Below are 25,663 nucleotides of genomic sequence, written 5' to 3'. Positions count from 1 at the left end.
GCCGGGAGGCGGCTCTGGGGCACCACACCTCAGCCTGGGCTTCAGCTGCCTTGCCCCTGCAACGGGTGTGCTGAGTTTTCAGAGTTTGGCAGACATCAGAAATGTTCCAAGGCTGCACTCAAGGTGCAGCAGGTACAGTGACCTGAAAGGTGTGTGGGGGCTGCAGAAGCACTCCTTGCCCAGAACTCATTCACTGGAGCTCCCAATTTTAACTTAACCAAGCCTTGTCGTGATGTATCCAGTACAAGCTTTAACTCTCCTTTGGGAATTTTTCACCAACACTACAGGTAAAAGGAAACTCATGGCTATTTTTTTAACTACTTCAGGCTTGAAGAAGACATGAAATTCTTATCAATGCAGTGCTGACAGCCATTTCTATATGTGGAAGGAAAAATGTAACTCATTATTTTATGAAGTAGTTAAATGGAAAATCCAAAATGTCACTCGAGTCCCTTGTCTGTAATAAACCAAAGTTTCTACTTTTTAAAAATTTTTGGGGGGGCTGGGGATATAGCTCAGTTGGTAAAGTGCTTGCCTCGAATGCATAAGGCCCTGGGTTCAATCACCAGCACTACCCAAAAAATAAATAAATAAATGATTTTTGTTTGTTTGTTCTAATTAGTAGGTGTCTCTACTTTTTTGTCATGTCTTACCTAATTGTTTTCTAATTCATTTGTGAATCACAGTACATAATAAACATCTAAAAACTTCTTTCATGAAATGTACCAATGTTTCTCAATCATTTAAGAAAGCATTTTAGAAATTTTCCCCCTAATCATTCTTCTCTCCTGCCTCATGATGAAATCAAATATTAAGGAATAAAATTCTGTCAGGTACTTCCTAAAGTGCAAGAAGTAAAATCAAGAATCAATAAATGGCATAGACTCAAACAAAAAAGCTTCTTCACAGCAAAGGAAACAATCAAGAGCATGAAGAGAGAGCCTACAGAATGGGAGAAAATTTTTACCACATGCACCTCAGAGCACTAATCTCCAGAATTTACAAAAAACTCATAAAACTTAGCACCCAAAAAAAAAAAAAATCGATAAATGGACAAAGGAACTGAACAGGTACTTCACAGATGAAGAAATACAAAGCGGTCAACAAATATATGAAAAATTTTCAACATTTCTAGCAATTAGAGAAATGCAAATCAAAACTACACTGAAATTCCATCTCATTCTAGTCAGAATGGCAATTATCAAGAATACAAGCAATATTAATAAACGGTGGGGAAAAGGACGTGCTTATACATTACAGGTGGGACTGCAAATTGCTGCAACCACTATGGAAAGCATTACGGTGATTCCTCAGAAAACTTGAAATGGAACCACCACTTGAGCCTGTTATCCCACTCCTAGGATTATACCCAAAGGACCTAAAATCAGCATGCTACAGTGATGTAGCCACATCAATGTTTATAGCAGCTCAATTCACAACAGCTAAACTATGGAATCAACCTAGATGCCCTTCAACAGATGAACTAAATAAAGAAACTGTAGTCTGTATATACAATGGAATATTACTCAGCCTTAAAGAAGAATGAAATTATGGTATTTGCCAGTAAATGGATGGAACTGGAGAATATCTTGCTAAGTGAAATAAGCCAATCCCAAAGAATCAAAGGCCAACTGTTTTCTCTGTGTGTGCAAATTCACAATATGGGGGGTATGAGGGAATAAATACTTTGGGTTAGACAGAGGGGAGTGAAGAGAGAGGTAGGGGGATGGGGGTAGGAATGAAAGTAGAATGAATGAGACATTATTACCCTATGTCCATATATGGTACATGACCTGTGTAACTCTACATCATGTACAACCAGAAGAATAAGAAGTTATTTATGAATGATTGTCAAAATGCATTCTATTGTCATGTATAACTAATAAGAACAAATTTTAAAAATTGATACTAATTTTTTAAAAATATTCTTTTAGAGCAAGTCAAACCTTTAGATTTTTATTTATCCCCCACCCGCCAAGGATTATCATCCCCTTGGACAATATTGTCCAATCAAGAATACATGATGTAGAGCAGTTTTACTTCCTAGAATATTCCCTGTAGATTATATAGATTTTTTTTCTCAGTCTTTCAATTTCCACAAGAATTTCCCAAAATGATGTTTTAATTAAGGTACAACAGAGACTTTTTTTTTAAAGAGAGAGTGAGAGAGAGAGAATTTTTTTTAACATTTATTTTTTTTTAGTTTTCGGCAGACACAACATCTCTGTTTGTATGTGGTGCTGAGGATCGAACCCGGGCCACACGCATGCCAGGCAAGCGCACTACCGCTTGAGCCACATCCCCAGCCCACAACAGGCTTTTTAAAAAGGCAAAACCCACAAAGGATTCCTCCTTACCCCCAATTCAAACTAAATTGTAACCATACTTTATGCATTCAAAGAAAGAACTAAAAAAAAGGAAAAAAGACACAATAATGAGAAACTAACCATATTCAATAACAGATGACTTAGACTGAAGGTAGCAGAAATAACAGACCATGAAGATGAACCATAAATCCCTGGCCAAATGGGTATTCTCTTCAGAATCACCCAAGTCCTCAGGTTCTATATATTTGCCTTCTATTTTTTTCTACTGCTCCTGTCCTAATCACTTTTCAGTTACCTTGGTGTTATTGTTAGGATCTGACACCCCCAAAGTCTCATGTGTTGAAGGTCTGGTCCCAGATACAGCCATGTTCAGAGGTGGAGCTTTGGGGAAGTGATTAATCCACCCATAGTTGAATGTACTACAGGCGAGATAGGGGAAGCTATAAGCAGATGGGACATGGTTGGAGCAAGTAGGTTACTGAGGGGGTGTCCTTGGAGACCATATCTTGTCCCTGACTGCCCCTCTTTCTTCATGCTTTCTGGTTGCCATAAACTGAGGAGCTTCCCTTCACCATGCCCTTCCATCATGATGCCCTGCCTCACCTCATGCCCAAAGCAATGGAGCTGGCTGACTGTGGACAGAAATCTTTCAAACCATAATCCAAAATAAATCTTTCCTCCTGAACAACTTAGATTGTTTGTATCAGGTATTCTGGTCACTACAATGAAAAATTAAACACTTGGTCTTGATTTCTTAGTTCTTATTTCATTGTATATTTCCTACAGCTGCACTAAATTCTTTGGGGAATCAAGGAAATATTTCACAAATATATTTATATATGTATGTATACAGAGTATGTGTGTGTATGTTTAAAATATACTGTATGTATAATATATATATATCAGGAAAAGCACATGCACTCCTACCTTGACCATCAAAAGAACCTACTAATTGACTGTTATGTACCACTAGTCAATAATCAATTAGTTGATATACCCTAAATACTGTGGACACTTGGGAGCAGAGATCATAACCACCTAACCACAATATAGCAAACACAGTAGTAGTTTGCTGAACAAATGACCCAGAAGATAGTCTAAGCTACACATGTGATATTTCAAGAGACACAAAATCAACTATTTGAATTTATATAAATTGGTATAATATTTGCAGAGTTGAATGTATCATCTCACTTAAATTTTTTACATCATAAAATTATATTTCTATTTTTTTCTGATAAATATAGTCTTAAAAATTCATACTTAATAAATATCATAAATAGATTAATGAGTTAATGAAGCACTATAAGTGAATGTGCTGGTACCAAAACAGAAGAAAGCACAGGATGAAATTTCAGTAATAGAAAAAATACTTCTGTTTTGTGAAAAGAGTTGTTATATATCTTCTACTAAAGTTAAAGGCAACTCTTACATATATGACATTTTTCAAAAGTGTAACTTACACCTGTAAAGACTGGGTCTCATTAGAATACAGCCATAAGGGATTCATAAAGAGGAAAAATCTCTTCACTATTTCTTCTTTCTAATATTGAGACAATTGAATTAAATGATAGGTCTCCATTTTTTTAATTTCTTTACAGATCAGATAAGAACACTCTCAAAATGTAAAATATACAATCTTCTATTTTCTGTTTTATAAAACAATGGAACATTAAAAGGCTTTAAAATTCCAGATCCTTTTGAATATTCCAAAGTGTATTTGCACTCTTCTTGAGAAGGGTCTCCTCTTGAGAATTCAACTTAACCTTCACAATATCTGAGATGCCATTCCGCCCCAAGATACAAGGGATACTGAGAAAGATTTCTTCCTTTATTCCATATAAGCCCTGAAAGACAAGGTTAGATTATTGATTACTAACCTAATATAGGAAAGCAACTTTATAAGAGATTATGACACTCAACAAGAATTACTCAAAGGACAGCAGTGACTATCAACAAAACCAAGTTCACTCTTACATCCTTTGACCATATGGAACTTTAATGACATGAGGCAGAATCCTTTAAAAGGATCAAGAAAGGAACAATTTTCTTTATCCTATACTAGGTCATCTTTATGTCCAAAGGGAAAGATGCTGTGCTGTCCTTCATGAGGTCATTTTATTTAATGAATGAGCAGCCTATGTTGGTACACAGGATATGAGCTAACATTCTGGTAAGACAGGGGCCTTCCAAAGCTAGGCACAAAATGGGGGGTCGGGGGGAATGAGAAGACTGAAGCAGAAAGTGACTGGGAAGGCTCTGCTTTTATCTTTTCAGGAAAGGACACCAGTAAGTTTGGACAACAAATGATATAGGTGGCATCTCAAGCCTCCATAGGTGAAGCCCTTGATGGAGCCTACAGGTAATTTTATAGGACTAGCAGACCTGTTGCCACCCTGACAACTATAATGAATATATTCCTGCCCTTCTGCACTGTTAACCACCATCTCTTCCCATGCCTACTTAGAACCTCCCATGATGGATAGGGCCATGAAATAGATGCAGTCTCACACCACTGCTCTATCCTGGGTCCATGGCACCTCTAGTCAGTGGCTGCAATGTTCCTTCTACTCCTGCAACCAAAGCCAAAGCTACTGAAGCAGCTAGGCAACCCACACATGTACCTGGCATTCAAACTAGCCTCTGTCACCTTTATATTACCCACCAAACATACCCCTGGAAGGTAAGAAGACCCAGTAGACTAGATCCTCTCACATCTCTCTGCCCCCAACCGTCACCTCTCCTTCTCTCGGAGCTGGAGCTGTGTTTATGGAAGATGATGGGAAAGCCTTATTCTTCCACTAGGTCTAACAATGAACAGCTGTTAGGAACTCCATCAAGGGAAAGGACAGGTCCATTGCCTCTGAAGCAGTGCCTCCTAGCTGCCTAATCTAGCTTAGAGTCCATGGGCACTATTCATCCATGCTACCCTTTCTGAGGTCTTTCTCAGGAGCACATGGTGTACCCCTTGTTCCTGTTTTGTTCTGGTAGCTTCTCCCTACAGAGGAACTCTGGCTACCTTCTCTAATGCTCCCTCATTTTGGTAGCCTCTTTACACCCAACCTCATGAGCTCCATCAGATCAGCCAACTGTCATCCCTGAGGGCCCCTGGCCACCAGGCCCTCTCACATTTCCCCCTACTCTTGTCTGTGCCTAGCTATGGAAGGCTACTGTCCTGCCAGACTGCCAGCCCACATTCCATTCAGCCAGGTTCCGGTCATAGTCACACTTGCCTTTCCTTCCCTTGATCATTCTGTTGACTCCTGTGACTTTTGGAGCTTTCATATGAGCTCCCAGAGTTTGGGTGCCATTAGGGTCAAAGGCCCCTGCTTTTTATAATGTATTCATGTGTATACAGATCATATTCAAGGACAAAGGTCCTGAATTTGTCTGTGATCCTTCAGAAGAAGGTCAAACCCTCCTCCCCCCTCCATCTCTCTCTCCATCTCTCCCACCCATCTTCCTCTCCCCCTAGGTCTGTGTATCTGTCTCTCCCATTCCTTTCAAACTCAAACCTAGATGAATTTAGCTATCTGCTTTCTCCATTTGTGCATTCCAGTCACTGGAAATAACTATAAAAGATGATCTTTAATTTACATTACAAATTTAATATTACAAATTAATGCTTACCAACCTCAAATAAGCATATTCCTGGTGCACACCAGTAACTGCAGCAACTCAGGAGGCTGAGACAGGAGGATCACGAGTTCAAAGCCAATTTCAGTAATTTAGTGAGGCCCTACCTAAGCAACTTAGACCCTGTCTCAAATAAAATATATTATGTATATATAAACTACCCTGATAGTAATTCTGTGGTTTTTGAAAACAGGTATTTGTTTATTTTTGAGTTGGGGTCTTACTATGTTACATAGGCTGGTTTTCCAACTCCTGGGCCCAAGAGAATCAGCCTCCCAAGTAGCTGGAATTATAGTCATGTATTGCCCATGACTTTTTAAAAATCAAACTGTATTTCCTATTATTCCCTAAGATTATTTCAGATATTCTCAACTCTGACTTCGTTGAGCCTTTCCTTATCAGAATTTTTGTCTCCTTTCACTAAAGAGGTAGAAATCATTAAATGCTTCCAACAACAAACTTACAAATGTACATGCATCAGACCTATCCTCTCCTTGCTACCTCCTATTACAACAGCTAGCTTCCCTCTTCCCTTCTAGGGCTAAAACCCTCACCAATCCTCTGGTCACCCCAGACCCCTCTGCTTACTACTTCTATCTTTGACCTCTCCTTTGGTCTTTACCTGATCTTTATCATCAGCACCTTATCTTTAAAAACAAACCAACTCCACCTGTAATCCCTGTGGCTCCTTTTCTGAGACAGGAGGATCACAAGTTCAAAGCCAGCCTCAGCAATTTAGTGAGGCCCCAAGCAACTCAACGAGACCCTGTCTCTAATATAAAAAAGGATCCGGGTATGGTAGCACATGTCTGTAATCCTAGCAGCTCAGGAGGCTGAGGCAGGAGGATCGTGAGTTCAAAGCCAGCCTCAGGAAAAAAAAAAAAAAGCAAGGTGCTGAGCAACTCAGTGAGACCCCGACTCTAAATAAAATACAAAATAAGGCTGAGGATGTGGCTCAGGAGTCGAGTGCCCCTGAGTTCAATTCCTAGTATCCAAAAAAAGAAAGAAACTGGTTAAGCACCCCTGGGTTCAATCCCTAGTACCAATAAATAAATAGATTATAGATAGATAAAAGAACTGGGGATGTAACACAGTACCCCTAGGATCAGTTCCCAGTGCCAAAACAAAATTCTTTTACCCTTAATTTCTCCTCTAATTACTGCTCTTTCTCTCTCCTTACCTTCATTGCCAAACACCTCAAAACAGCTCCCATGGCTCTCAACTAGCAGTGATTTTTGCTGATCAGGGGACATTTAATAATATCTGAAGTTGTTTGTTTTTTGTTTTGGTGCTGGGTATGGAACTCAGGACCTCACACATACTAAGCATGTGTTCTACCACTAAGCTATCCCTGCAACCCCTGGAGACAGTTTTGATTTTCACAACTAGTAAAGGAGGTATGCTACTGGCATCAAAATGGGGAGAAGATTCCTGCCATGATGGATTGTGAAAAAGAAAATGAATAAACAAATGGGAACATAAATAAATGGGTTGCTGCTAACATCTCACATTGCACAGAACAGACTCCCAGAATGAAAAATTATCTGGCCCAAATGTCAACAATGCCAAGACTGAATAAACCCTGGTGTCCTCCAATCAGGCCTTCATCCCAAGTACTACTTCATGAAACAGCTCCTGCTAAGACTTTCAACAACAGAAGAATAATCTTTCCATCTTAGAGTATGCTCTTTTCCCTTGGTTACCTTGATTCTATGTTCTCTTGGTTTAATTTTCTGTTTACCACTTCTTAGACATTTCTGTAGTCTCACACTACAAACTCAGCTGTTAATACTGGAATTTCTCAAGACTCAGTCTCTTTCTTCTTACTTTATATATGTCATTCAAATTGTCAGCATCAAGCAGGGCATGATGGTGCACCCATCTCAGGTACTCAGGAGCCTAAGGCAGGAGGATTAGGAATTCAAGACCAGTAGGGCAACATAGCAAGACCCCTGTCTCAAAGAAAAATAAAATTCACAGCTTCAGTTACCATATATAAGGGATATCTATATCTTCATCTAACACCTTCTTCCTCTTTTTTCATTGACCAAAACTCTCTTTTCCTTTTGGGAACTGCCTTCCTCCTGACAGGTATCCCATGAGTGGGTATATAATTCAGAAAGTCCAATTATCTGGAAATTAATATAGGCAAAAAGAGGACTAGATTACAGGCTCTAAAGCCACAGTTACTGGGAGCTATTTTTGTTTTATCATGGAAAAAGCCACATAAGACTGAAGCCAATAAAGTTAAAGGATGAGTCAAGAAAATGGAAAGAAAAGACAGCTCTGTAACACAGTTTTTGAGCACCTGAATCGGGCCTCCTTAGCATTTCAGCTACATGACCCAACATATTTTCTTTTTCATTTGTGCTACTTTGAGCTGCTTTTTTAACCAAAAGAGTCTAATAACATGATATTAAAGGCTCCTCAAATTCAACTTGTCTAAACTGCAAACACAATCTTCAAGCCTAGTCCTCTGAATACTCCCTTCTTGGTGAGCAATATCAATGCTCATTGTGTAAAACACAAACCTAAGAATGACCTTTCTCTATTACCAAGTCTTATGAATTTCACATCTCAAATTTGCCCACTTCTCTTCATCTCTACTACTTCCATTCTATCTATTCTAGAATACAGCATAGCCTCTTTAACAAGTTTCCCAATATCTATTCTTATCTTCTTTAAATCTGTTCTCTCCATCAGAGCACCTAGGCCCTTGCACTGCATTGCTCTTAAAGTGAAGACTCAAAACTTTTTTTTTTTTAGTTGTAGTTGACACAATTCCTTTTATTTATTTATTTATATGTGGTGCTGAGGATCAAACCCAGGGCCTCACATGTGCTAGGCGAGCACTCTACCATGAAGCCACAACTCCAGCCCCTCAAACTCTTTATATAAGGCTTTTGGTAGCCTGACCCTGATGGTTTCTCCAGCCTCACCACATACTTTTCCCCTTGCTCCCCACACTTCTGTAACTGAACTTCTTTTCAAACCCTCAAGTTCCTTCTACTTATATCTACCTCAGATCTTCTGTGTAAGTTTTCCTCCTGCTTGGAATATTAAGTCTAGCCTTCCAAATAAATTCTGGCTCATTATTAGAATTAGGTCACATTTTATTAGCTTAGGAAGGTCTTTCCTAACTACTAACCATGCCCCTTCACCAGAGTAGTTAAAACTTCTTTGGTATATTCTTAGCACTTTGTAGCTTTTCAATATAACACTTATCACAATTTGTTATAAATTATATGTTTATTTTTATAACATAGCAATAATACAATAATAACAATATGTTATTTTATGTGTACATTCTGTCATTACACTCAGGTAGGTTGCAGTCTCTGTCTTTTTCATTCATCATTATATTCTCAACACCTTGTACAATGCCTGGAATATAATGTAGACTCAATAAATACTTAATGAAATAACGATAAATGAATTTTTAACTTAAGCCTACCTTAACCATAGTGGAAACTGGATGCACTCTCCTAAGATTCTTCAAAATTGATCCTGCCAGATCTGTCACAGACAGTCCAATAGCCCAAGAGGTATACCCCTTTAGCTTAAGGACCTCATAGGCACTGAAGTTGTAGAAAGGAAGGAAATCAAATTCATAAGAAATCAATTCAGAGAACACATAATATCCTTTAAGCATCCATTTTGAGGGACTATACATATCAAGGCCACTCTAAAAACTTTCTTAGAGGTTTCTAGAAATTATTCATAAATTATTATGCTATTAGAATATTGCAAAATATAATATTCTCATAAAATTTCACTATCTGCTTTAAGAATCAATTCACCATTCTTTTATTATGAAGGCAAAATAGTAGGATATATGTGCCACAATTTTTTAATATTTTTATATTGTTACTTAAATATCCAAACAAAGAATCTGGTCAGCTTGAAAGAATCTGATCCTTTAAAACTGTTACTGGTAACCAATGAAACTTTATATAGTTGTAAACCAAGTATACATATTTTTCCCAAGACTATATCCTTAAATCAACACTAAACAGATCATGGAAAATGTTCATAATATATTTTCAAAATAACACAGTCCTCGAACTAGAGTTGTGGCTCAATGGTAGAACATTTGCCTGGCATGTGTGAGGCCCTGGGTTAGATCCTCAGCACCACAAATAAATAAATAAATATAAAAGATCCATTGACAACTAAAAAATATTTTTTAAAAAATAAAAGTCTTTGGGGGCTCAGGTTGTGGCTCAGCGGTAAAGCACTTGCCTCGCATGTGCGAAGCCCTGCCAGCACCATATAAAAATAGATAAACAAAATAAAGGGGGCCTGGGGATGTGGCTCAGGCAGTGGCGCACTTGCCTGGCATGCGCGGGGTGCTGGGTTCGATTCTCAGCACCACATAAAAGTAAAATAAAGATGTTGTGTCCACCGAAAACTAAAAAATAAATATTAAAAAATTCTCTTTCTCTCTCTCTAAAAAAAAATTAAAATACAGGTATTTTGTCTAACTACAACTAAAAAATAAATATTGAAAAAAATAGGGCTGGGGATGTGGCTCAAGTGGTAGCGGGCTCGTCTGGCATGCGTGCGGCCCGGGTTCGATCCTCAGCACCACATACAAACAAAGATGTTGTGTCCGCTGAAAACTAAAAAATAAATATAAAAAATTTTCTCTCTCTAAAAAAATAAATAAATAAGAGATAAAAAAGTATTAATGTTTAAAAGACTGTTATTTTTTTCTTTTATGAAAAACAAATTTTTAGGGGTTGGGGTTGCGGCTCAGCGGTGGAGTGCCCGCCTAGCACATGTGAAGCTCTGGGTTTGATCCTCAGCACCACATAAAAATAAATAAACCAAAGTATTGTGTCCAATTATAGCTAAAAAAAAAAATTATCAAAACTTCAGAATGGTATCAATGCACCAAGTTATTAATAATGATTATTTTTAAATGAAAGGTTTACAGGTGAGCCTTCTCTATGCTTTTTCAAATTTTCTACAATAAACATGTATTATATTTTTGCTTTGCCTCCAACAGTGGTCTCAGGTTTGGACCGACAAACTCACAGAACAAAGAGGTTTCAACTTAGCCCTAAATTTAGTTAGCTTTAAGAAATGATTCAGGAAACACAGTATACAGCACCATCATTTATATCAGAAGATCTTATAACCACTCAGGAAGTTTTAAAGGACTGCACATAATATACATGGTTGTATAAAGCTGGTGCATATCCCTATTGTGTTGTCTTGTGCTTTTACTATCAATCCAAAACCAGGGCCTCTATTAGAGACCATGCTGATTCATGTCAAAAGCATTTTTAGGCCCTCCATTCAATATGACTAAGACTCTGTAGGATAAGTAAAAGGAAAGGGATAGAGGTTTTGCCTAGTAATTGGTTGGATAATTGCCTACTGTCTATGAATTAAAATGAACAAAGTAATGCACTAGATAACTGGGGACAAATCCAGACCAGTGAGATCTGGATGACAGCTATCTTTCAGGAATAACTAAGATCGGTTCAAAGAAAGAAGAAAATTGATAAAGAAAATATAATCCTTTTGTTGCTGTTAATCATACTGATGAAAACAAAACTGTTGATGCAAATACAGAAGATTGAAACATGACTCCTGACTCTCACCCTACATAAAACTCAACTCAAAATGGATCAAAGACCTGAATTTAAAACCTGAAACCATGAAATTACTAGAAAAAACAGAGGAAACACTTTTAAGATACTGGTATAGGCATGGCTTTTGGGATATGACCCCCAACGCACCAGAACCAAAAATTAAAAATAAACAAATGGGACTATATTTTTTAAAGTTTATATAGCAAAAAAAAAAATCAACAAAGTAAAAAGACAACCTACAGAATGGGAGAAACTATCCATCTAACAAAGGACTAATACCTGGAATATATTACTCAAAATGCTGAACAAAAAAAACAAGTAATCAATTAAAAATAAGCAAATGATCTGACACTATCAAAAGAAGAAATACAAACCAGGTGTGGTGACATACAACTGTAATCCCAGAGACATGGGAGGCTGAGGCAGGGAAATTACAAGTTCAAGGCCAGCCTCAGCAACTTAGTGAGGTATATCTCAAAATTAAAAATATAAATGACTGGGGATGTAACTCATTGGTAAAATGTCCCTGGGTTTGATCCCCAGTACTCCCCTCCTCCACCCCCTGCCAAATGAGGAGGCAAAGTAGAAATATATGGGGAAAAACTGCTCAGTATTACTAGCCATCAGTGCAACACAAATAAAAACCACAATGAGATATCATTTCACTCCAGTCAGAATGGCTATTATCCATCAATCAATAAATAACAAATTCTGGCAAGGATGAACAGAAAAAGGAAATCTCATACACTGTTGGTAGGAATGTAAATTATGGAAAACAGCATTAAACATACTCAAAAAACTAAAAACAGATCTACCACATGATTCATATATCCCACTTCTGGGTGTATATCCAAAGGAAATTAAATCAGCATACAAAAGAAATTCTGCACACCATATTTATTGTGGCATTATTTACAACAGCTAAGATAGGGAATCTACCTGAGTGCCCATCAATGGACGATTGATAAAGAAATAAAGACTATTATTCAGTCATAAAGAAGATTGTAGTCCTGTCATTTGCAGCAAAATTTATAGTACTAGAGGACATGATATTAAGTGAAATAAGGCAAACAGAGAACAATCAGAACCATGTTTTCTTTCACATATGAAAGACGAAAAAAAGGGGGTCAATCTGAATGTAGAATAGTGACTACTAGAGGTTGAAAGAGGGGAAGATAGATAAAGGGAGGATGAATTTGATCAGTGCATGCCATATGCATGTACTAAAATATCACATTGAACCCCATTAAAATGTAGTAATACATTAAAATCAAAAATTTTAAAAAACATAAAAATTTAGATTATATATTTTAAAATTGATAGAGAAAATAGCTCTTAATAGTTTAAGAGCAGGGGAAAGAGAATAAAAGAACAAGTAGTATCAAGGCTGGTATTTTAAAACCAAAACCAATCTATATTATAAACTGAATGCTCTATTAGGACAGAAAGAAACATCTATTAAATCATGATGTCTCTCCCCTGCCATTTTGGGTTAAGACTGGCAAATCAGAGACTAATAATGTAATTTTAAAAAATAAATAAATAAAAGCTTTTAGACAAATACAATCCTGAGGATTTTTTTTCCTGGTACCAGGAATTGAACCCAGGGGCACTCAACCTCTGAGCCACATCCCCAACCATTTTTAAAAAAATTTTTTTAGAGACAGGGTCTCACTGAGTTCCTTAGGGCCTCACTAAATTGCTGAGACTGGCTTTGAACTTGCAGTCCTCCTGCCTCAGCCTCTGGAGCTGCTGGGATTACAGGTGAGCGCCACCACAGCTGGCTCTGAGGATTGTTTATAAGTATAGATTCTTTTCGAAATGGTCAAGAAGCAAATAATTTAATTTTGGACATAGCAAGTTGAGAATATTAACTGAATGAGATCTGATCTGTAAAGTGTTGCACTACTTGATATTCAAATCACATAGAACTTCAGTAGGAAATGTGAATTTAATCATTGTTACCTTACAGAAACAATGTTTCAGCCAGGCATGGTGGTACAGGCCTGTAATCCCATCAGTTTGGGAGGCTGAGGCAGGAGAATTGAGCATTCAAAGCGAGCCTCAGCAATTTAGCGAGGCTCTTCTCAGAGAGACCCTGTCTGTAAATAAAATACAAAAAGTGGCTGGGGATGTGCTCAGTGGTTAAGGGCATCTGGGTTCACTCCCCAGTACAAAATAAATAAATAGAAAAGAAACAATGTTTCAAACTAAAAAAACATTCTTTGTAGTATAATTATTAGGTAATGGAAAGTTGAAAAGTCCAACACCGTGACATCTCTATGGGAAGTAAATGGCTGTTTCATAACACTTGGTTAAAACATGTTTCTTAGTGGCTGAAGTCTAGTTATGACTCCAGGCCACATAGATTCCTGAATTTACCTGGAAATGGTCTTCAATGGTCCTTACTACTGAAAATATCCAGTAAAAGGACCTTGTTAAAATTATAGGAAACAATACTATAAAACTAATGTTTTGTTTGCTAGACATTAATTTAATCTCTCATTCAAAGCTATGTGGTTTACCAGAGTTTGCAGATTCCCTTAAAGAAATTAAAGAAAATTAAACATATCAGTAATGACTACCAAAGTGAAAAGATATTTGGGAAGTTGATTAATGTAATCAACTATGGAAAAATTTGGCCAGAAGCCAGACATAGTGGTACACGTAATCCCAGCTATTTAGGAGGCTGAGACAGGAGAATTCCAGCCTGGGCAACTTAGTGAGACTCTGTCTCAAAATAAAATTTAAAAATAAATAAATAAAAAGGGCTGGAGCTGGGCACGGTAGCACATGCCTGTAATCCCAGCAGCTCAGGAGTTGCTCAGTGCCTCACTGTTGCTAAAGCTGGCTTTGAATTTGTGATCTTCCTAATCTCAGCCTCCCAAATCTCTGGGATTACAGGCGTGCACCACCACGCCTAGCTGTGAAATTTATTAATGTTGATTATTATATTAAAAAATTGAATGAGTACTGTTACCTTTCAACAACTTGTTTATGGATTGTTTTCCACTGTTCCTTGTCTGAGTCCGTTCCTAAGTCAGGTTGCAGAGACTTCAGAGGAACACCAGCAACATTCACTCCACTCCACAAGGGCACTAAAAAAAATGTATTTCAGAATAAATTCTTCTGGCCAATATTGCATGAGTTATTTTAGTTAAGTGTTTTTTTAAGTTAAATTACAATCTTACACCATATATTAAAAAATACATTTCAAATAGACAAAAGAGGGAATTAAAAGAAATAACATTATAAAGTGTTAGAGAAAATATAGAATTGGTAACTGTGTGGGAGAGGAGGCATTTTTAAGCAATATACAAAATGCAGATTCCACAAAAAATAAGGACCAATAAGAAAGATACAATATTATAAGAAATTAGAGGGAAAAGAATAACAAATTAACACCTTGCTTTTCAATAGTAACAAAGAACTAAGGGGGAATAACTGCCAATCCAGAATATCATATCCAGTTAAACCATCATTCTGGAATGAGGTAAAACCAAAACACCTTAATATAAACAACACTGACAGGACAGGACACAGTTCAGGAAGAAAAATAAAAATCAGAGGAAGGAGTTAGATGCAGGACATAAAGCAATAAAAATCAGCAAATGTACAGAAATTAAACCAAACATTGATTATTCAAAAAATAATAATTATAACTAGTTTAGAGGATACAAAAGTAGGATGGAATCAGATAAGAAATTAATAACTACATATATAAAGAAAGATGGTAATCAAACCTAAAGCTTTCTAAGGTTTTTGTATGGTTACAAAGAAAATACCCTAATTGTATACTTTAAAAATTTGTTTTGGTGGGCTGGGGTTGTAGATTAGTGGCAGAGCACTAGCCTAGCATGCATGAGGCACTGGGTTCAATCCTCAGCACCACATAAAAATAAACAAGTAAAATAAAGGCATTCTATCCATCCACAACTACCAAAAAAAATTTTTTTTTTAATTTTTACGGGAGGTTTTTTTTAAAAAAACACTTATTTTTTTAGTTGTAGTTGGACACAATACCTTTATTTTTGTTTATTTATTTTTCCCCTACAGCTGGGGTTTTGGCTCAGTGGTAGACAGCTTGCCTGGCAGGTGTGAGGTACTGTGTTCAATTCTCAGCACCACATGTAAATAAATAAATAAAATAAAGGTCCATTGACAACCCCCTCCCAAACTAACTATATTGAAATTAATGCCAGTCAAAAACGTTTTTCTAAAAATAAAATTATGGAATATTAAATGTGAGATATTAAGATATTTCTGGTAAAACTATCTTTTAATGGCCTCTTCAGGAAGAAGAGCTGAGTTATGAGTTAGAATAATAAACACAGGCAACAGAGTCAGATTAAGGAATTGGACTAAGAAGTATCTGTCCAACTCAAATAAAAACTATTTATTATAATTCTCGGAGTATAAAGAAAAGAGAAGAACACTTTTTTTGTTGTTGTTTTTTTGAGATAGGGTTTCACTATATTGTCCAGGCTAGCATCAAATGATTTTTCTACTCAGCCTCCCAGGTGGTTGGAACTAGGTACATTAAATATTTTGACTAAACAACTGAATGAACAAAACAAACCTGTTTTCAGTAGGTTCACTGTCATTTTGAAAAAAAAAGATTTATACATATGATACAATTAGAGAATAGTATAAGAAGTACAATGTTGTAACTATGTATCAGAGATTAAAGGTTTAAATTCAGAAGAGAGGTTGGTGGTGCCTTAATAGTTAAAGTCAATATTGTTTCAATTATATGAAAAATTCAGAATAAACAAATCTATAGAGGCAGAAAGCAGACTGGTGATTGCCTGGGGCTGGGGGTAAGAACAAGGGCTTCTTTTCCTAATAATGAAAATATTCTGCAATTATATTGTAGTGATGGCTATGTAACTCTGCAAATATACTAATAATCAGTGAATTGTACATCTTTAATGAGTATATTTTATAATATGTGAATTATATCTTAATAAAGATGTTGAAAAGTCAATAAATTAAAATGTTCCAGAGAAGACAAATATTCAGATTGATTTTAAAAACCGCTATATATTTCATGTGTAAGATATAGAAAATGACAAACCCCAAAATAGTGTGGCCTGGGAAGAGGAAGTGAGGAAGAAGGCCAAACATCCATAACATTGATCCTTCCCCAATTCATCCCTTCCCAGTGATGAAGACAATCCCTGGGAAGGAGACATCCATCAAGTCTAAAATGGCAGTCTCTGGGAAGAAGCCAAAATCCTTCCACAAATAAATTCTTTCCCAGTGATAGTACAATGGGACCCTGAAGGGGACGAGATAAGCACTGAACACTGACCCAGTAAAACAAGTTTGCCCAGTAAAAACAAGTTTCAAATTCTCACAACCTGTTCCTGAGTGCCCAAACTGACACACACTGTCAATAATAAAGTCACCTCTCAGTGTAGCATATATAAGCACAGATTCTTCCTTTAGCCAGGGGCTCATTTTCCATCAGGAAAGTGTGTTTGTCCACCAGACGATGATTCCACTGCTGAATAAAAGGAATAGCTGATCCACGAAGTCTGCCCCCATCCCAGTTATTTGTACTTTCATTATGGAGCTGAAACCATTTTGGTTATTTTTGCTTACATCAAAAAGACTATTTAGCAGTAAAACAACAAAACAAAATATGGAAAGAAAAGGAACATGAAAAAGATGGCTGACTAGAGGAACACAATGCTTGCCCCCATGCTCTCCACACTCAAAGGACAAAACAATGAATAAACAACTATATTCTGAGCATATGTGGGGAGCACTGGAGTACAGCAAAGAGTGCTGGAGCACACAGACTCAGGATCAGGACATAAAATGGGAACAAGATCTCCTACTTCTGCAGCTATGTTTCCCTAGTCATGAATAGCTCAGAACCAAAAGAGACTTCCTCTGGAGTGAAAAAGGCAAGCAAGAGGCACCTAAGGACACCCACAATCTTTGCTGTTGGAGAATCCTGTAGTCTCACAATCCCTGAACCCAGTGGAGAGGGCTGCCTGTGGCAGACAAAATGCACTGTTCTTTCAAAGGAGCCCACATTGCCACCTCCGGCCCCTACCCTCACCCCTGGAATCAAGGCTACTGCTGTATGGTGTCATTTTAAGACTAGAGCCATGATACAGGACATCTTGCACTGGGAGCCATAGTTCATCATATCATCCCATCCTCAAGGCTCCAGTGCCACTGTACTATGCTCACACTGGTAGGTATAGCACCCCGACTCCAGATGTACAGAACCTAGGCCCAGCAAAATAGCCATGTTCCCTGTATTAGAGCCCAGACAGCCCCTCATACCCTTGTGATCTTGTAGTGATCTCATTCCCAGTGCAGACTAAGCCACAGGCCACCTGGTAGAGACCAGTTAGCCTCCAACCCAGCCCCTCAAATGGAGGTCATTCTTGAACAGCCCTTGTGTACACACACTGTATAGTTCCCCTGCCCCCATCCCTAGTGGGGAGGCCACACTCAACTTAGAAGAATAGCTGCACAGACTCCTGCTGCCTTGGCCACCAAGGCACTCATAGGCATCAATGATATTGATTAGAGTTGAAGAAACTGTTCAGAAACTATACACCTACCCAACTGACATATTAGCAATCCCTGGGACATATTAGGAAAGGTAAAAATATTTCCCAAGAAAAGTCACTCCATAAAATCTAAAAAGATGACCACTCTACCAGATTTATAGATATCAGTGCAGGGACACAATAAGCATGAAAAAACACAAGTAAACATGACACTGCCAAAGAATCACAATAACTCACAGTAACTAACCCCAGAGAAAGGAAAATTCACTAATTACTTGGAAAGAAATTCAGAATAATGATCCTAAGGGAAAATCAGTAAGAGGAAACAGGCAATTCAATGAAATGAGGAAAATAATTTATGATCTGAAAGAAAGTTCAACCAGAAGATAAATATCATTAAAAGAGAGAGAAAGATAGAATTTTTTTATTTAGTTATATTTTGGCACAATACCTTTATTTTGTTTATTTTTATGTGGTGCTGAAGATCAAACCCTGCACTTCACATGTGCTAGACAAGCACTCTACCACTGAGCCACAACCCCAGCCCCAGAGAGAGAATTTTAAAAAGTGCAAGAGGAAATTATTGAGTTATATGTAATTCCCCACTAAGCTAATAGCAGATTTCTTAGAAGAAAATTTTCAGGTCAATAGAGAATGGAATAATATATTCAGAAGGCTAAAAGAGAAAAACTGTAAGCCAAGAACATTTTATCTATCAAAGCTCTTCTTCAGAAATAAAGATAAAAAATCTTTCCCATAATAAGCAACAGATGAGGGAACTCATCACCTCTAGACTAGTCTTACAAGAAATGCTGAAGGACTTGCTTCTACTAGAAGCAAAAGGAATAATAATTACTATCATGAAAATATAAAACTCACTTGTAGAGGTAAATTCATGATCAGATTCAGAATATGCCATTACTGTAATGGTGATACACAAACTTTCAAATCTCTAACTAGGAAGATTAAAAATCAAAATGAACAATGATGGGCTGGGGATGTGGCTCAAGCGGTAGCGTCCTCGCCTGGCTTGCGTGCAGCCCGGGTTCAATCCTCAGCACCACATACAAACAAAGATGTTGTGTCTGCCGAAATCTAAAAAATTAATATTAAAATTTTCTCTCTCTCTCTCTATCTCTCTCTCTTTAAAAAAAAATGAACAATGATAACCATAATTACAAAATGTTGAAGAAAACATATAAAGAAGGAAATCGAGGTAATGAAATATAAATTAGTGGGGCTGGGGATGTGGCTCAAGCAGTAGCACACTCGCCTGGCATGCGTGCGGCCCGGGTTCGATCCTCAGCACCACATACAAACAAAGATGTTGTGTCCGCCGATAACTAAAATAAAAAATAAATATTAAAAAATTCTTAAAAAAAAAAGAAATATAAATTAGTATATCCATTATGGAAAACTACCTGGAGGGCCTCAAAAAATTAAAATTATAATTGGCATACAGTCCAGCAATCCCACTACTGGGCCTATAGTATATCCAAAAGAAATGAATCACAAGCATACTCAAGAAATAGCTTGACAGTACAGATATCGACACAGGGACACAACAATAAACTTATGTTTACTGCAGTACTTTTTACAGTAGCCAAGATTTGGAAATATCCAATAACTGATGAACAGATTTTTAAAAAATGGAAGATACACATGGATACACACACTAGAATAGTATTCACTCCCAAAAAAAGATGAGATTCTAGGCTGGGGTCCTAGCTAGTAATCCATGCTTACCTGGCATGTGTGAGGTACTGGGTTCAATTCTCAGCACCACATATAAATAAATAAAAGTCCATCAACAACTAAAAAAATGTTTTTTTTAAAAAAATAAGATTCTGTCATTTTCAAAATCATGGATGGAACTAGAGGACATAACAATAAGCAAAATCAGCCAGACACAGGAAGACAAAAGCAGTATTATTTCACTTAAATGTGGAATCTAAAAATGTTAACAGCATAGAAGAATACAACAGTTATTACCAGAGACTGGAAAGGAGAAAAGGAAAAGGAGGTTCATGGGTACAAAGTTATGATAGGATTAAGTACTAGTGCTCTATTGCACATTGAGGCAACTATAGTTAACAATAATGTACTGTCAATTCCAATAGCCAAAAAAAAAGTTTTGGAATACTATCATCACAAAGAAATTACAAATTTATAGGTGATATATAATGCTAATTATCCTGATTTGATAATTACATAATTAATATTTATCAATTCATCACATTGTACCCTCTAAATATGTATAATTGTTATTTCAACTAAACATTTTTTAAAAAATAAAGAAATAGAAAAAGATACACCAGGAAAATAGCAATAAAATAAAGGTTATGCAGCTATATAACATCAAAAAAAAACAGATTTTGAAGAAAATAAGCATTATTAAAGATAATAAAGATAGTCATAGAATAACAATAGATTTATACCTACCACTAGAATCACCATGTTCTCCAATAATCCAACCATGGCAGCTTGTGGGATGGACACCCAATTTTTCTCCAATGAGGTAACGGAAACGGGCAGAGTCTAGATTGCATCCACTTCCAATTACACGACTTGCAGGTAAACCACTTATCTTCCAGATCACATATGTCAAAATATCCACTGGGGAGAACAATTCATGTTAGAGAAAGAGTCATAATAACTTTTTTTTAAGATTTTTTTTAGTTATACATTGACACAATATCTTTATTTTGTTTATTTATTTTTATGTGATGCTGAGAATCGAACCCAGGGTCTCTCACATGCGAGGCAAGCACTCTACCACTGAGCCACAACCCCAGCCCCTAGTAACTTCTTTTTACAATTTGCTTTTCTGGATAGAGAGATACATTATCTTGGAGTCAAATACAGAGTCATTAGAGTTCAATGTGAAGAAAATTAACAAGAAAAGATATAGTTTTTAAAATGTTAAATTGTTTTCTACAAGAATTTTAAAATGCAAAAATCCTCTTTTGAGATACCAAATATGTCTGTCTGCACATCTAATAATCAGTATATCTAGCTGGGAAGAGTAAGCAACTCAGTGAGACCCTATCTCTAAATAAAATACAAAATAGGGCTGGGATGTGGCTCAGTGGTCGAGTGCCCTTGAGTTCAACCCTGGTACCCCCAACAAAAAAATTGTGAAGCACACAAAGAAACACAGGAGAATTGAGTAACCTATAGAAACTATCCCAGAGGAAATCCAGACAAAGATTTACCTGGCAAATACTTTAAATGACTATTTAAAATATGCTTAAAGGGCTAAAGGAATGCATGTTTAAAGATCTAAAGGAAAAAAATCCAAGGAAATATGAGAACATTTTCTCACCAAATAGAGAATATCAATAAGGAGAAATTATGAAAAGGAAAAGGAACAAATGAAAATTCACAAGAACAGCTCAACAGCAGAATGAAAAATCAAAAGAAAGAATCAGTGACTCAAAGATGGGTAAACTGAAATATTACAGTCTGAAGAACAGAAAGGAAAAAGAACAAAGAACCAAAATTGCACAATATTGTGAACATACTATATGCCATTGAATTGTACACTTTAATTTAATTGCATGTTATGTGGATTTCACTTCAGTTTTTTTAAATATATATATTTTTATTTATTTTTTATTTATTTATTTTTAGTAGTGCTGAGGATCAAACCCAGAGCCTCACACATGCTAGGCAAGAGCTCTACTGCTGAGCCACAACCCCAGCCCTTCACTTCAATTTTTAAAAATGAAGAAAAATGAACAGCACTTAAGAGATTTCTGGGACAGTAGCAAGAGTACCAATATACACATTATGTGGCAGAACTTTTCCTTCAAAAATGAAAATGGTGAGGCTAAAATTAAAAAGACCAACAATACCTAATATTGGCATGGATGCAAAGCAATTAGAACTCTCTTACAGTACTGGTGGGAATATAAATAGGAACAACCATTTTGAAAAACTCTTTGATAGTTTCTAATAATTAAACTTACACTAACCCCATAATCCACCCATGATTGCCCTAGGTATTTACCCAAAAGAAATGAAGGCATATGACCATGTAAATACTTACATACAAATGTTCATATTAGTTTTATTCATAATAGCTGCAAACTAAGTATCTATCAACAGGTGAAATGAGTATTTAAAATGTATAAACAAAAGAATACTTGTCAGCAATAAAAAGGAACAAATCACTGGTATACCCAACAACATGAATGAATCCCAAAATAGTCATGTTGGGTGGAAGGAGAAAAGATTAAGTCACTATGATTCAAAATATATAAAATTCCAGGAAATGAGGCCAGACATGGAATGAGAGATGAAATGTAAAGGAGCACAAAAGAATTTTCAAATAACAGAAATGTTCTGAATCTTGATTACAGTGGTGCATAACGATTATATCTAACAAAATTTCCTGCACTGGCTGGGGATGTAACTCTGTGGTAGAGTCCTTGCCTAGCATATGCCAAGTCCTGGATTCTATCCCCAGAACCATGCCACGCCCTTGATAAAAAACGTCATTGTGATGTATACTTTCATTGCATGAGTGCCGTTTATTATACATAAATGTTACCTCAACGAAGTTTCAAAAAGAAGGAATGGTATGAACAATTATCCTTATCAGTAAAAGAAAGGAGGAAATACTCACCTGGGTTTGAAACAATAAGCATTTTACAATCAGGACTATAACGGACTATGGAAGGAATGATTGATTTCATGATAGTCACATTACGTTGGACCAGATCAAGGCGACTTTCTCCTTCTTTCTGCCTTGCACCTGCTGTGACAATAACTAATTTGGAGTTTTCAGATACCTTGTAATCTAAAACAGAAACAACAGTATTTGAATCAAGATTGCCATAATTATTGTGCCTTAACTCTTCAAGTCTATCATCTGCTCTTGGTATTAAAGTATGAGTCTACCTTCATGTCTGGCATTTACAAATTGATACTTTCTACGCAGTAACATCTTGTTTAAACTGAAGGAAGTCTTGTCATTACTGCTTGCCAATTTCCACACAGACACCTCCAAATATTTTATAATAAAAGAAGTTACCATCCTCTTTAGCCTACATTCCCAGATGATATTAAGGCACAAAGCAATGAGTCAGATCTCTGGCTTCTTAGAAACACCATAATGAGCTGAGTGTGGTGGTGCATGCCTGTAAGCAGCTGGGGAGGCTGAGGCAGGATAGAAGGATTTTGAGTTCAAAGCTAGTCTCAGCAACTTAATGAGGACCTAAGCAACTCAACAAAACTCTGTCACTAAATAAAATATATATTAAAAAAAGGGGGGGCTGGGGATTTGGCTCAGTGCTTAAGTGCCCCTGGGCTTAATACTGAGTAACAACAACAGAAAAAGCCCCAAAACAAACAAACTCCACAATGAATCAGAAGGTTAGAACTCTCAGAATTCAAAGCATATATTTATGTATATGCTTTAGAATTCTAAAGGCCAGAATATATTTACATCAAATTATTTGTATGGGACTTTATTTCAGACCATGAACAAGTACTTAAAACAATCTTACAAATGTTTCACTTATTGAATCCAATACCAATGTGATATAATGCTTATTTATTATAATAGTCAAGTACTTTTTCAATTACCAATTCCTCTGCTAAGCATCTCTTAATCATATAATTCACAATCTCTTTAAAGAATTTTTATAGCACTTCAGGTAAATGGATGGAACTATAGAATATCATACTAAGTGAAATAAGCCAATCCCAAAAACCCAAAAGCCCAGTGTTTTCTCTGGTAAGCGGATGCTGATCCATAGTGGGGGAGGAAGATAGGGGAAGAATGAAGGAACTTTGGTTTGTGTAAAGGGGAGTGAAGGGAGGGGTGGGGTTGTGGGGATGGGAAGGATGGTAGAAAGAGACAGACATTATTATCCTTATACATGTATAATTACATTAGTGGAGTAACTCTAAACCATGTACAGCCAGAGCAATAAGAAGCTGTGCTCCATTTGTGTACTATATGTCAAAATGGATTATACTGTAAAATAAATTTTAAAAAAATATTTTCTAATTTCCATTGCAACATTTTCTTGAATTAATGGATTATCCAGATGAACTGCGCAACTTAATTTGTAAACTTTTAGTGCTATTTAGTTATTTTTCTATCATTGAGCCTTAATATAATTCTAAGAGATCAAAAAATATATACTACATAACTTCAGTTCTTTGAAATTCATTGAAAATTGCTTTGTTGTACTCCATGGTTCATTTTGGCTAATGTTATATATTCACTTGGAAAGAGTATATTATTTATTTGCACAGATTTTATAGTCGTTTGTGGTGGAAAAGTTAATTACCAAATCAGCTATTCTGTCATTCTCAATACTAGAAATCAGTGAAAATTCTAGAATCCTTGCATCTACATTCTTACCATTTTTCCCTGAGTACAGGTAAAAAGTCAGGAAACAGCGTTTGAAGGGTCTAAATAATTGATTTTTTTGCTCCCTACAAAGTAGGTTTATTTATGCCTGGGAGTCTTTTGTAATTTGCAAGAGCTATTATTAACATTCTCTCCAGCAGAAAAGCAATTATGTTTCTACTTTAAATTTCTAAAAACATTTATAAGAAAGGTAGATATTCCAAATTATTTTCCTTACACATCAACATTACACTCAAGGCATCATCCTAGTTATGTAACACTTGTTTATTTAGCTTCTCACACCTCTGTTTTGCTTTCCCAACTACATTAGGAGTAATCTAAGGGCAGAGACTATGATGTGCATGTCTTTACATCTCTCTTGGGATCTAACATGTTCTATCATGTTAGATAATGTTCATTAATCAAAAAAAGAATTTTTAAAGCATTTATTGCCTATAATTTTCAAATAGGTATTATAACACCATATTATCTTCCAATGGCTATGTCTTAAACCCCTAACTTGATCATAAGCTCCACAATAGGTTCTGAGCTCATTTTTCATTCTTCCTTCTTAGCACCTTCTGTTTCCAGCACATGGACTCATTCATTGTACATATAATTATCACTGCAATAATCAATGATATTCCACTGCTGTCTTACATTAGAGCTCATAAAATGTGTTTCCAAGGGCTGTGGTTATGGCTCAGAGGTAGAGCGCTCGCCTACCATGTGTGAAGCCCTGTATTCGATCCTCAGCACCACATATGAATAAATAAACATATTTTTAAAAAGATGTGTTTCCAAAATATTCTACCGTAAATCATTCATATAGAAGAATGTATAAGAAATATATTAAAATTATTTTTAAATATTAAAAGTTAACCACAAGAATTGATAGAACACTGCCAAACCCTTGAAAGCCCCTGTGTACTCCTTATAGATTACATCAACATCCTTCATATTTGGAGGTTACCAACTCTTTGGACTGTTGGAAATCATAACCTTACCTTTAAAAAAATAGCTTTAGTCACCTATGCATATTTAAATATTAGTTTTAGCAGTTTTTGAACCATATACATTCCTTTAGCTAAGTATTATATATCTGATAGTCATCCACATTAATGTCCTGTAGTTCATTTATTTTCATTGCTACATAATCTTACAAAGCAAGCTATAAATTAAACCATAATACAT

General features: G+C 36.3%; 1 protein-coding gene across 5 annotated transcripts in view; it reads right to left on the bottom strand.

Annotated features, from left to right (window-relative positions):
• LOC143391538 (L-lactate dehydrogenase C chain) overlaps positions 1 to 25,663 on the bottom strand; it is a 38,455-nt gene that overhangs the window by 766 nt on the left and 12,026 nt on the right. Inside the window, exons 3-7 of one of the 5 annotated variants that reach the window (XM_076844251.2) lie at positions 22,733 to 22,906; positions 20,545 to 20,718; positions 14,547 to 14,664; positions 9,418 to 9,541; positions 3,655 to 4,174 (exon numbers count right to left, since the gene is read on the bottom strand). In XM_076844251.2, coding sequence (XP_076700366.2) covers positions 4,010 to 4,174; positions 9,418 to 9,541; positions 14,547 to 14,664; positions 20,545 to 20,718; positions 22,733 to 22,906 — 755 coding nt within the window. In that variant the 3' untranslated portion in view covers positions 3,655 to 4,009. Of the gene's footprint in view, positions 1 to 3,654; positions 4,175 to 7,870; positions 7,916 to 9,263; positions 9,348 to 9,417; positions 9,542 to 14,546; positions 14,665 to 20,544; positions 20,719 to 22,732; positions 22,907 to 25,663 lie in introns of those variants that run through there. The other 4 variants (XM_076844254.2, XM_076844253.2, XM_077108698.1 and 1 more) reach the window with 4 other exon arrangements.

Source organism: Callospermophilus lateralis, chromosome 2 (genome assembly GCF_048772815.1).
Source record: "Callospermophilus lateralis isolate mCalLat2 chromosome 2, mCalLat2.hap1, whole genome shotgun sequence".
NCBI lineage: Eukaryota > Metazoa > Chordata > Mammalia > Rodentia > Sciuridae > Callospermophilus > Callospermophilus lateralis.
This window is presented reverse-complemented; position numbering and strand designations above follow the sequence as displayed.